We start from the raw sequence: 13,671 nt of genomic DNA on the forward strand, positions 1-13,671 counted from the left end.
TCTTCCAGGTCCTTTCTTCCTCACTAAGTCTCTGTACCCTGACCCTCTGACCATTCATTGTTTGGGTCGGCAGGTAGTCTAGTGGTTAGTGCGGCCTCACGGTATCAGTCATCTTCTTCTTCCAGGTCCTTTCTTCCTCACTAAGTCTCTGTACCCTGACCCTCTGACCATTCATTGTTGGGGTCGGCAGGTAGTCTAGTGGTCAGTGCGGCCTCACGGTATCAGTCATCTTCTTCCAGGTCCTTTCTTCCTCACTAAGTCTCTGTACCCTGACCCTCTGACCATTCATTGTTGGGGTCGGCAGGTAGTCTAGTGGTTAGTGCGGCCTCACGGTATCAGTCATCTTCTTCTTCCAGGTCCTTTCTTCCTCACTAAGTCTCTGTACCCTGACCCTCTGACCATTCATTGTTGGGGTCGGCAGGTAGTCTAGTGGTTAGTGCGGCCTCACGGTATCAGTCATCTTCTTCTTCCAGGTCCTTTCTTCCTCACTAAGTCTCTGTACCCTGACCCTCTGACCATTCATTGTTGGGGTCGGCAGGTAGTCTAGTGGTAAAATAACTGAAAGGTAAGGTTGGATCCAATCCCCGAGCGGACAAATTAAAAATCTGTCATTCTGCTCCTGAGCAAGGAAACTCACTGTTCCCCGGTAGGCCGTCATTGTAAATAAGAATTTATTTTTAACTGACTTGCCAAGTTAAATAATACTTTATTTTTTAAAAACTTTTAATTTAACTTCGGCTCAAGAAGCTTTTGGGAATCTGGGCCGTGGTAATTTAACTAGTTCATTTTAAACATTTGGGGGCACAGAAGATGAATGATCATCGCAATGAATTAATGACACATTTCTTGCATGTCCTCGTCCCAAACCTGACATTTGGAGACATTGTCTATGTAATGCATCTCAATAGGAAAATGGTACTCATACACAATGTAGGAACCTAATATTCCACAAATGATTTGGTAATTTCAATGACAGGTGTTCGTATCAAATTTGAGCTTTTATAATAATAACTTATAATAACTTCTAAGGCACAGCATGTGTTTGGAAAGTAGCTAGAATTCAATATATTGTATTTTCTGGTGTTCATAAATTTAATGTGAAATAATTTCTAACCTTTTTAAGTCATAAGGTGAATGCACCAATTTGTAAGTCGCTCTGGATAAGAGCGTCTGCTAAATGACTTAAATGTAAATGTAAGTCGGAGGACCAGTGCTACCTATTTTTTTTTGGTAATGATCATTTAGAGCGTTGGCTATCATGCTCGTTTGACAAGGCTTTTATCAGAGTGCTATATCATGCTCCGTCAGGCTTTTGTAGGTTCAAGGTACTGTGCAAGTGGGTTTGTTAAACATTAACAAAATGGCAGCCATTGCTGCAAGACTCTCGTCTCTTGGCTGCCCTGTTCACCCTGTAGTTTTGGACTCCACCTCAAATGGCACGTAGGACTCTGGTCAAAGTTGTGCACTAGAGGGAATACCGTGTAATTTGGTGACTCATGCTTTTGTTACAGAACGTTCTGTTAAGAATGTCTGTGGGGCCCCAGTCAATCCCAAATCTCACCTTTTGTCCTTCCTTTCAGCCCCCGATGGAGGAGGGGGGTCGCAAGAGACACTCATCCAGTGGAGACGGTCGTCGCCGCCACCCCTCCCAGGGTTCCAGCCGCCCCCACAGCCAAACTGGCTTCGGCCCGGCCCCGATCGCCCTGATCGCCCAGGCCCCCGCCAAGGATGATGCCAAAAACAGCAGCCAGAGCCAGCGACCCTCGGCCCAGGCCTCAGCTACCACCGCATCAGACACCAAGCCACCAAAGTAAACCCCCCCCGGACAACCCGCGGATCAACTCTACGTCATCAAATCCTTTTCTGCAACACAAGGGGGTCCAATGGTTCACGCAAAGCATGAGAGAATGACTCTGATGAATGTCTCGTGATTGAAATAAATCAAGGCTCTTCCATTTTTAATTTCTTTTGTTTTAAACAGAGTTTTGTCTTGTTGGAGACAAAGACTATTGAAGGAATGGATGAAGTGTTCCATTGTAGTTTTTTTTTTTTTTTTTCAAACCTTAAGCAGAATATATTCTCCTGGTGGTTACAATGTGGGAATGAAGGTTTTTTTTTGAGCACGTTTGCTGGCAACTGCAAACCTTGTGGCCCCCTTTTCTATCGTTGGACCTCCTTTCTCCTTTGACACCTTCTGTTGGCTGACAGATGAGTGATTTCTTCAAGATCTGATCTTTTTTCTTCTTTCTATGGGGTGAGTGGTGGATTGGAAACTGATACTTTTGGAGAGAAAAAAAATTAAGGAAAACAATATTTGACTTGTTTTGGGCTGGAGGGAAGATCAAAATCAAGAAGAAACCAAATGATTAAAATAAAAGACTTGTACCAGTCCCTCAGTATGAGCAAGATCGTTGAAAGTTGCCTTATTTGAATGGTTTTTCTGCTTAATCTGTGCCCGCCACCTTAATGTCGATTGTACAGCATTGATAATTGCAAATATGCAACATCGGTCATCACCTACAGTAGTGGCCACTCGGTGACACCCCCGCACCCCCCCCCCCCGCCTGCCAAACAGCACCCCTTCTGAACTGTCTTCCAAGTGTCATATGGTCTGTTACAAAGCCTCCCCACCCCTCGGTGTGTTTGCAATTTGTGGCTCTTTGTGCTAAAATGCTTTGCTGGGGGGGGGCACACCCCTTTGCTGGGGGACACCCCCCCCAAATCACCAGCCTCCCAAGGACAGTCTGCGTCCAGCCATCGATCTGTTCATCCTATCATCCAACCATTGTACACCATTCAGGCTACAGGACTGGAATCACCAATCCGGATGACTTGACAACAGAGGAAAGGCTCTCAGTCCCAGTAGGTCTGGTATGCTGCGACAGGTGCTTTAGGTGTGGGGGGGGTGGGGGTGTAATGGCCTGCTTTCCAGGGCTAAACAATACAAGGCTTCAGTCTGCAGCTTGGCATGGCCTATCCCCCTGCATCCCCACCCACCACTCACACACACACACACACCAGTGTTTCTTCCAGAGAGTGGTGGCTCTACTCTGTTCTTCTGGAGAACTGTAACCAATGGACAGGCTATGTATCACCTCTGACCCCAACCAACCTGTTATATCCCCCTACATCCAGTCAGATCAACTATAATAATCTAGTTTAGATAACTTAATCTTTATCTGACATGAGTACTGATGATATCAAATAGATTAGTTTTTTTTTTTTTTGTCCACAAATGTAAATGTGAATTGGACAGATGAAGAGAAATTACACCTCCCGGATACTTGTTTTATTGTTTATAGAACAGATTATATATTCATTCGCCTTACATGTGTACGTACTCTCCAATTTTTTTTTTTTTTTTAAATGTTCTCATCTCTTATTGCTTTTTTAATTTGCTGTGTTTCAAGCTAGGGTATGTCTCTGTATTGAATGTGTGTTTGAAACCTCTGGACTTTCAAGAAATGGGAAAATTAGTATAGTACAAATAAAGGGAAATTTACATTAGGGCATCAACTGACATTCAATTCAATAACAGACATTACAAATTTCCAGGAAGTAGAATTCAACTCTAAATCAAAAGTTAATTTGCAAAATTTTATTTTGATGAATTTTTGTTGACAAATTGTGTGATGTGAATCGCTGGTGTGTTCACGCAAACAGGAATTTAGAACGAATTGTATCATGAGTTAATGTTGGTGGTTGAATAGTCCCCCTAGCTAGTTATTGATCAGGGACGTACAAATGGTCCTCTTTTTTTTATTTTTTAGTTAAATTTAAATTAGCATACATAACAGTTAAACTATACCGTCTGCTGGAGGGGAAATGGGGTGATTCAGATTCACTGGTGGTTTCTCCTGTGTTAGAATGTCCAGTTGTCTTCATGTGTTGTTTTTTGTTTCAAATTATATCTTTATTAACCCGCCCCGCCATTGTTGAACAATTTACAAGAGTTTTTAGCGAGAATTAGCTATGTTTTTAGCTTTTTTTTCTGTTTTGTTGTGGTCTTTAGTTCAATGGAGCTGTGGGGTCAATTCAGGAGGCTGATATGAATCACTCAAGAAATCATTTACTCGAGGAATAAAGACGAGAGAAAAAAAAATACGACAAAAGTCCCAACCATTTCCCAACCCAGTTAATCCTCTGAGAGGATGTGGTGTCACCAGGGGGCGCCCTTCCAGACAGCCACACAGACAGATGCCCCCCACTCCCCCCAGTGAATGTCACCTGTGCCCCCTCCGCCAGGATAGAGGGGGGCAGGTGCTCTGGGGTCCAGCCTTTTCTTCAGCATAGTGACAAACCCTGCGGATGGATCAGCGGGCGCTCCGATGAACTCTAGTGGGCGCCGTGTCTGGCATCCTGCAGGGTCAGGTGGACTGGGCCAGACTTTGTGAAGAGCAAGAGGAGGGAGGGAGGAAGATGGACGTAACCCGCCTTGGGTTTGTCAACGATGTCACTATTTGAGAGGATGTGAATGGCTATGAATTCTGGGAACTGAACTACTAGGAGAAACAATTCCATAAAGCCATATAAATAGAAAAACAGCTGTTATATGAACCATTAAAAAAATGTTAATAGTTCATTATCTTTAACAATATCCCAGGCTTGTCATGAGAAGAAAAAAAAGATTTAAAAAATAAAATAAAATAAAAAAAGGAACAAAAACAATATATAAAACAGAAAAATGTAAAATACTTGAATGAGATCTTGTATTATAACATTTAATATTCATAATATCTGCTTTGTAGGCTGATGTGATTCGCTATTAGTGTTATTTGTAATTTGTAGTAATTATGCTTTTCCTTATTAAATACAACAAAAAAAAACACAAAATGGACAAAAAACCTCACCACCGCCTGTCATCGTCCTCTTTATTTACTTGTTTGTCTTTTTTTCTGTGGGGATCTCCTGAAAGCAGAGCTAACTTTGGTAAACCACTACATATAACCCTTGTCTTTCTGGTTGAATAAGAAAGCCACATTTTTGTATACATTGCGGGAATCGGGAAAGTATTCGGACCCTTGTGACTTTTCCCCACATTTTGTTACGCTACATCCTTATTCTGAAATTGATTCAATAAAATACGTTCCTCATCAATCTACAAACAGTATCCCATAATGACAAAGCGAAAACAGGTTTTTAGAAATGTTTGCTTATTTATTGCAAATTTAAAAAAAAAAAATTTTTTTAAAAACATGAATATCTTATTTACTTAAGTATTCAGACCTTTTGCTATGTGACTTGAAAATTGACCTCTGGTGCATCTTGTTTCCATTGATCATCCTTGAGCTGTTTCTACAACTTGATTGGAGTCCACCTGGTGGTAAATTCAATTGATTGGGACATGATTTGGAGAGGCGCATACACCTGTCTATATAAGGTGCCAGAGGAAAAAAACAAGCTATGGGGTCGAAGGAATTGTCTGTAGAGCTCTGAGTCAGGATTGTGTCGAGGCACAGATCTGGTGACGGGTACCAAAACAATTCTGCAGCATTGAAGGTCCCCAAGAACACAGTGGATTCCATCATTGCTAAATGGAAAACGTTTAGAACCACCAAGACTCTTCCTCGAGCTGGCCGCCCGGCCAAGTTGAGCAATCAGGGGAGAAGGGCCTTGGTCAGGGAGGTGACCACGAACCTGACAGAGCTCCAGAGTTCCTCTGTGGAGATGGGAGAACCTTTCAGAAGGACAACCATCTCAGCAGCACTCCACCAATCAGGCCTTTATACACCTTAAATACAGGTGTGCCAAGATTGTAGGGTCATACCCAAGAAGACTCATGGCTGGTATCGCTGCCAAAGGTGCTTCAACAAAGTACTGAGTAATGGGTCTGAATACTTATGTGAATGTAATATGTTGTATAAATCTTTTTTTACATTTACTATTTCTAAAAAAAAATATGTTACGTGGTATTGTGTGTTGATTGATGAGGGGAAAGAAAACAATTTAATACATTTTAGAATGAGGCTGTAACGTAACGAAGTGGAAAAAGTCCAGGGGTCTGAATACTTTCTGAATGCACTGTGACCTGCTCCAGGTTTAGGCTCAATAAGGGCTAATGCAGCGTTCACATGCTAGAAAACTCAAATGTACGACTTTCTAACTGGTTACAATTATACCCGTGCCTCGTTCAACCAGTTAACCAAGACGGAAATTTCCGTTTTTTTCGTGTCGTTTTAGCACGTGAACGCGGCATCACTCTTATTTATCCTGAATGATGTCTGAGCTGCGAGTAGAGGACCAATGAGATCATATTAATCTGTATTACAATGGTGGATAATTGCTCGTTCCACCTGCCACTAACTCTAGCAGGTTTGTAATTGCGCGTGTCTGTCGCACATGGCTCGTCGAAAAACGACGTCTTCACTGAGACTGAAACATAAGTCCGTGGGTGAATCAATGCAACATTTTCACGCGTCAACTTCTTTCATTTTTTATTATCTTGCAAATTCAGCAGGCTACGATGTGAAATAGGCTTTTAGGAGTGAAGTTTTTAAAATGTATTTTTTAATTTCTCGTTAAATGCCGTCTTTGGTGTCAATCGTATGATATACGGATTGTATTAAGTCATACAAAAGTGTGCCTGACTTTTTAAATGCATTCTGTCAATTACTAAATGTGTAATGTGATAGGTATTTTAACATTTACAATTTTCAAAAAATGATTTAATCAGTCGTCTTCCTCAAATGAAGGGGACTGATGACGCAATGTTTTGAGAGCGAGAGGGAATGTGATTTCATTGGTCCTCAACACGCAGCTCAGACGCTCGGTTCAAAATAAATGGAGTGAGCCCTGAGTTGATTTACCGGTTAGTTCTGAGGGATTCGTTGTCATAGAATTGTACTTGGCTAATTTGGTGAGCCATATCCGTGGTACCGGTTATCCCAAATTGAACTCGGGAGTTGACCAAAGTTACCTCGCTAATTTCTCAAACCTGGTTTGTAGTGTAATGAGGCTCTGACCACTGCTAGATGATATTGGTTAGACTAATACTAGGGTTGTAAAATTCTGCTAACTTGGAGGATTCCGGATGTCCTGTTTATTCCCTCTGGGAATATTCCAACTGGGAATTTTGGGGGAAATTACCTTCATTTTCCAACTGTAGCAGAGAATGAGTGAGAGAATGAGTATAACATATTTACAGATATAACAATGCTGTTGAATGAGTATAAAATATTTACAGATATAACAATGCTATTGAATGCTGGTTTTGTGTCAACTCTCAGAAGAAATTCAAATAACACATCTCATTTCTTTCAAAGATGTTATGCTACAATGCATAGAGTCGGACAGATCTCCACCCTCCCATTTATCAATCAGGGCAGAGGTTGTACATTACAAAATGGTGACAAGGATGGGATTGTTGTGTGGTTTTCCATGTATCTACAAACCTAACATTTAGGCCTGTCAAATGATGGAGGAAAAATATATATCATTTGTATATAAAATATAATTTGCTGTGATTTTCTCAAGGACTGTAATTTAATAATTTTCATACATACAATATGGATCTACCGAGTTAATCAAATTAGTTAAATGAAGAGAGCTTTCTTTAATCTCAATGTCCACTTGTTTTTTTTTTTACATGGCATTGTGGATTTTAGCTGTATAGATGATGTATTTTGGATATTTTCAGTAAATTTACAATGCTTTGTGAGACAATGTGATTCATCACAGGGGGAGAAAAAAAAGTGCACTAAAATTAACAAAAAGTGATTAACTGATTTAACTCTTGACAGTCCTAACAAGAAAACAAGCTTACATGCATTTAAATGGACACTTTGGGCTTTTGGCAAATACGGCCGTTTATCTACTTCTTCCCCAGAATCGGATGAACTAGTTGTTTTGTATTGGACGTTAATGCATTGATTTGTGTTGGGCTGAACATGGGGCCCTTTGTGGCTTTCTGGGGCTCTAATCTTCTGCTCATGCTGGTTGATTACACTGGAAAGCCCAACTTCATCACCCGATACAGAATTCATACACTGGAAAGCCCAACTTCATCACCCGATACAGAATTCATACACTGGAAAGCCCAACTTCATCACCCGATACAGAATTCATACACTGGAACGCCCAACTTCATCACCCGATACAGAATTCATACACTGGAAAGCCCAACTTCATCACCCGGTACAGAATCCCCGCCCCTGTTTTGGTAATAAATGAGATGTAACCACTCTCAAATTCATTGACAGAGCTGCAAGGACTGTTTAAACCATGTTTTGAGGCTAAATAAGGTTTAAACATTGTAGTAAAACATATATTTTGGGGGATTCTGATTGGTTACGACAATGAAACCAAGCTCATGAGGCATTTATAAGTTAAATTAATTTACAAGTCCATACAAATGAATGTAGATGCTTCTACACCTGCATTGCTTGCTGTTTGGGGTTTTAGGCTGGGTTTCTGTACAGCACTTTGAGATATCAGCTGATGTACGAAGGGCTATATAAATCAATTTGATTTGATGTAGGAACTGCAGATTGGCCCTTTACAGTGTTTACCCAGTGCCCATCACCTCCTGCAGTCTGTGGAAGATACTCTAGTGACCTAGAATAACCCAGGCCTGTATTTTATAAGTCACATACATATTCCCTGTTTATAGTGTGTGCCAAATGCAGCTAGATATAATCACCTTAGGTAGCAAACAAACAAAATAAATTATGTAGCCAGATATTGAAGAACGTCCCTGTGAGTAACGTCCATGTGAGGGTGCAAAGCTCAGGGGAAAATGGCAGGACATGATACTTAGCACGTCAGAAATAACCTCTTTATCTGATTAGAGATCTGTTTAATTATCATTTAATAAATCTATTTCCGAAATTAAAGATTGAAAGATGTTACGATTACTCCCAGAAGTATGCAGCAAGAGTTTGATTTGAATTTGATTTGAGTTTGATTCGAGTTTGATTTGTCTAACTAATAAGCGCACCATCAATGATCAGGTAACATTTTACTTGACACCCAGTGTCATCACACGCACGTTCCCTATCCCATAGGTTGACCCGGTGAAGCTGGGAACACACAATCCCTGCATCAGTGCTCAGACTGTCTGCAATAGGCTGAGAGAGGCTGGACTGAGGGTTTGTAGGCCTGTTGTAAGGCAGGTCCTCACCAGACATCACCGGCAACAACGTCGCATATGGGCACAAACCCACCGTCGCTGGACCAGACAGGACTGGCAAAAAGTGCTTTCCACTGACAAGTCGCGGTTTTGTCTCACGAGGGGTAATGGTTGGATTCGAGCTTATCGTCGAAGGAATGAGCCGAGGCCTGTACTCTGGAGTGGGATCGATTTGGAGGTGGAGGGTCCATCATGGTCTGGGGCGGTGTGTCACAGCATCAGTGACTGTCATTGAAAATAAGAATTTGTTCTTAACTCACTTGCCTAGTTAAATAAAGGTAAAAAAACAAATTAAAAATTGTACGTATCAACCACCCTTTTCAGGACGAGAAGGAATGGATTTAATGAGCTTTAAGCAATATTGCAGGAAAAAAATCTACCTTCAGAAGAGATTAGTAGCTATTACAACACTCGTAAGACCTGCCAGAGAGTCGACAAACAAATAACTGGACAGGTGTTCACAAATATAAACATGAAGAGACTAAGAACCGTGTGTACTGTACCACTTGGGTATGTTAACTGGTACAGTACACACGGTTCTTAGTCTCTTCATGAGACTTCAGGTTTCTTTCATGTACTGTACACACTGATTTATTTTGTACCAAATATGTCCTCTACCCTCAATCTCTGCAGGTTCAACCAGAGCTTTGAAGCCCTGTGGGTTTTGGACAGGCTACACGGCACTGACGCCAACTTCTGGAAGACCAATGCCTACAAGCGTCACGCCATGCTGCTCAGCCACACCTCTCTGAAAAAAACATTTCAGTGATGCTCCCCCAACTCAAATGTCACCTCTGACCTCCAGCCTGTAAGGACCATTGCTGCATGCGCAATCTCTCCTTCCTCCTCTGTTTTGTACACTCGTTCCACTACATTGGATTTGGTGCGGGGCTAAAAAGTAACTTTCTAAACTAAGTTTTCAGATACTAATCATTTTCTTTCAAATCCGTAAAAGAGTAGTTTACAGATAAAGGAGAGGTTGAAATGAAACATTAAACTGCCTTTAAAAAGCAACAAATCCCTTTGAAAAGCATCATAGATACAAGTTAGAAACAGTTATTCTAGTGTCAAAATTTACTACAAAGTGTAAATAATTTGGATCTAAAAATGGAGTTTGGAACATCCGTGCATCACAAAGGGTAAATGAAGGGTTGTGATTTGATGATGTCCATTTGCCCACTAAACACTGTGAACAGGTGTGGTGATTGTGCTCTATCCAATTAGCATAGACAGTGAGACAAGACCTGCCCAGCAGCTCTGAATTTGTTCGTGCATTTTTCAACTTGAGAAATACTGCACCAAACATGTTAAATTGCTGAACTAAAACATCCTCGGCAAAAACGTCTAAATTAATTACACATTTCTTGAGTTATCTTCCATTCATTCTGGGGATTTTGAGGAAGTGTGAGAGGCTTCCGAGCCTAGTGTCTCACGGGGGACAAATCATTAGCCAAAAGCGGACTCGGCCAGGAAACACACCTCCCAAGACTGAAATTACATTTTTCTAATGAACAACAGAAACAAACGTGCCAATCGGCGTTCAGCGGCTCTTTAAAAAGAGAGCTACTGTGATGCAATCAGAGAATTCCTATCCTCAGTTGTGCCACTGAGATGAATTGACTCTCATTGGTCAGTTTACTCTTGGTAGTAGAGACAGTGGGGTCCTTATTAAGTTTGACACTTTCTCACTGAACGCACATCATGTGGTACTACACAACTTTTTTACCTGCTTGATCACAAGATTGACTTGGGTTTTATTATTTAAGAAATGTGAATGTTGATAGCAATAGCATTTTCTACCGTTTCAGTCTAACCTTGTTCTCTGCTGCAAGTTTTTATTTATTTTTAATCTCTATATTTTATAAATCGGATTGCTTTGGGAGGTCATGGGGTCAGTCTGAGCTCTAAGCTGCAGGCCAGAAAGCAATGCTCTCTACAAAGATGTTGGATAAATGAAGATGCGCCACTCAGGCCATGTATCATTGGAAGAAAATGGTCACAGTTCCGGTCTGCTTAAGGGGTGGCCCATAGGCAGCAATGCATTAGCAGTTAGATATGCTCTGCTTAGTTCATTGACTGTTAATGAACCAGACAAAAAAAGGAGAGTGAGTGTCTCTCTTCCATCTCTGCTCTCTCTCTTCATCTTGCTCTGTTCTGAACATCTTTAAACATTTGATTATATGCCATTTAGCAGACGCTTTTATCCAAAGCGACTTACAGTCATGTGTGCATACATTCTATGTATGGGTGGTCCCGGGGATTGAACCCACTACCCTGGCGTTACAAGCGCCACGCTCTACCAACTGAGCTACAGAAGGACCATTAAAGCATATTGTCGAAGGTTTGGACACTCTGGAGGCCAATTTGCCAGAGAGCCAGAGCCACTCAAGACCTGTGTCCCGTGGGAGTGACACCTCAAAGAGTATTGACGTCACTGTCCAATGACCTGCCGCTGGCGTTAAACAAAGCCTGTGTGTCCATGTACACTGATGATTCAACCGTACAGACATCAGCAACCACGGCTAAGGAAGTCACTGAAACCCTTAACAAAGAGTTGCAGTCTGTTTTGGAATGGGGTGGCCAGTAATTAACTGGTCCTGAACATCTCTAAACGCTAAGAGCATTATGTTTGGTACAAATCATTCCCTATGTTCTAGACCTCAGCTGAATCTGGTAATAAATGGTGTGGCTGTTGAACAAGTTGAGGAGACTAAATTACTTACCTTAGATTGTAAACTGTCATGGTCAAAACATATAGATTCAATGGTTGTAAAGATGGAGAGGTCTGTCCGTAATAAAGAGATGCTCTGCTTTCTTGAAAAAGCAAGTCCTGCAGGCTCTACTTTTGTCTTATCTTGATTATTGTGCAAATGTAGTAAGATTAGGGAGGTAAGTCAATAAATAGGCCATAGAGGTGAAATAATTACAATTTAGGATTAACACTGAAGTGATAGATGTGCAGATGATGTGCAAGTAGAGATACTGGGGTGCAAAAGAGCAAAAATACAATATGGGGATGAGGTAGTTTGATGGGCTATTTACATATGGGCTGTTTACAGGTACAGTGATCGGTAAGCTGCTCTGACAGCTGATGCTTAAAGTTAGTGAGAGAGAATATTTTTGCAATTCGTTCCAGTCATTGGTAGCAGAGAAATGGAAGGAAAGGCGGACAGACGAGGTGTTGGCTTTGGGGATGACCAGTTAAATATACCTGCTGGAGCATGTGCTACAGGTGGGTGTTGTTATGGTGACCACTGAGCGGAGATAAGGCGGGGCTTTACCTAGGAAAGACTTATAGATGACCTGGAGCCAGTGGGTTTGGCGACGAATATGTAACAAGGGCAAGCCAACGAGAGCATACAGGTCACAGTGGTGGGAAGTATATGGGACTTTGGTGACAAAATGTATGGCACTGTGATAGACTGCATCCAATTTGCTGAGCAGAGTGTTTGTGGCTATTTTGTAAATGACATCGCCGAAGTCAAGGATCGGTAGGATAGTCAGTTTTACTAGGGTATGTTTAGCAGCATGAGTGAAGGAGGCTGTCATGTATTGTCATGTATTGTCCCTGTGCTTTCTCTTCTCTTCGTTTCCCCCTGCTGGTCGTATTAGGTTTCTTTCTCTCTCTCTATCCTTCTCTCTCTCTATCGTTCCGTTCCTGCTCCCAGCTGTTCCTCATTCTCCTAACGACCTCGTTTACTCTCTCACACCTGTCCCCTATTTTGCCCTCTGATTAGGTCTCTATTTCTCTCTCTGTTTCTGCTTCTGTCCTTGTCGGATTCTTGTTTGCTGTGCCCTTGTTCCGTCCTGTCGTGTTTTGCCTTTTCATCAGATGCTGCGTGTGAGCAGGTGTCTCTGTCCGCTACGGCCCGCGCCTACCCGAAGGGACCTGCAGTCTGTTGCCGCTTGTCCTGCAATTCTCCTCAACAACTAGAGGATTTATGTTTTCCCTGTTTGGACATCTCCTGTAAAGGATTGAGGATTATGTTTTCCCTGTTTGGACTTTAATAAACTCAGTTTCTGTTAAGTCGCTTTTGGGTCCTCACTCACCTGCATAACAGAAGAATCCAACCAAGAATGGACCCAGCGACTACGGATCCTCGCTACTCAGCCGTCGAGATCCAGGGAGCGATGCTAGGCAGACACGAGCAGGAATTGTCTGCTGCTCGGCATGCCGTTGAGACCCTGGCCGCTCAGGTCTCCGACCTCTCAAAACATTTTCACAATCTCCGTCTCGATCCACCAGCTACTTCCTGAGCTTCCGAGTCTCCGGAGCCCAGAATTAATAACCCACCGTGTTACTCTGGGCAGCCCAATGAATGCCGCTCGTTTCTCACCCAGTGTGATATTGTGTTCTCTCTCCAGCCCAACACATACTCAAGGGGTAGAGCTCGTATCGCCTACGTCATATCTCTCCTTACTGGACGGGCTCGTGAGTGGGGCACGGCAATCTGGGAGGCAAGGGCTGAGTGTACTAACGAGTATCAGAACTTTAAAGAGGAGATGATACGGGTTTTTGATCGTTCAGTTTCTGGGAAAGAAGC

At 42.1% G+C, this 13,671-nt stretch overlaps 1 protein-coding gene across 4 annotated transcripts in view; it reads left to right on the forward strand.

The window, feature by feature from the left end:
- The window catches only part of larp1 (La ribonucleoprotein 1, translational regulator), a 57,250-nt gene extending 52,401 nt beyond the window's left edge, over nt 1–4,849 (forward strand). For all 4 annotated transcript variants that reach the window (XM_046329987.1, XM_046329980.1, XM_046329996.1 and 1 more), the window contains one exon: nt 1,581–4,849. In XM_046329987.1, coding sequence (XP_046185943.1) covers nt 1,581–1,814 — 234 coding nt within the window. In that variant the 3' untranslated portion in view covers nt 1,815–4,849. The remainder of the gene's footprint in view (nt 1–1,580) is intronic.
- Nucleotides 4,850–13,671: the final 8,822 nt, after the last annotated feature.

Source organism: Oncorhynchus gorbuscha, linkage group LG02 (assembly GCF_021184085.1).
Source record: "Oncorhynchus gorbuscha isolate QuinsamMale2020 ecotype Even-year linkage group LG02, OgorEven_v1.0, whole genome shotgun sequence".
Lineage (NCBI taxonomy): Eukaryota > Metazoa > Chordata > Actinopteri > Salmoniformes > Salmonidae > Oncorhynchus > Oncorhynchus gorbuscha.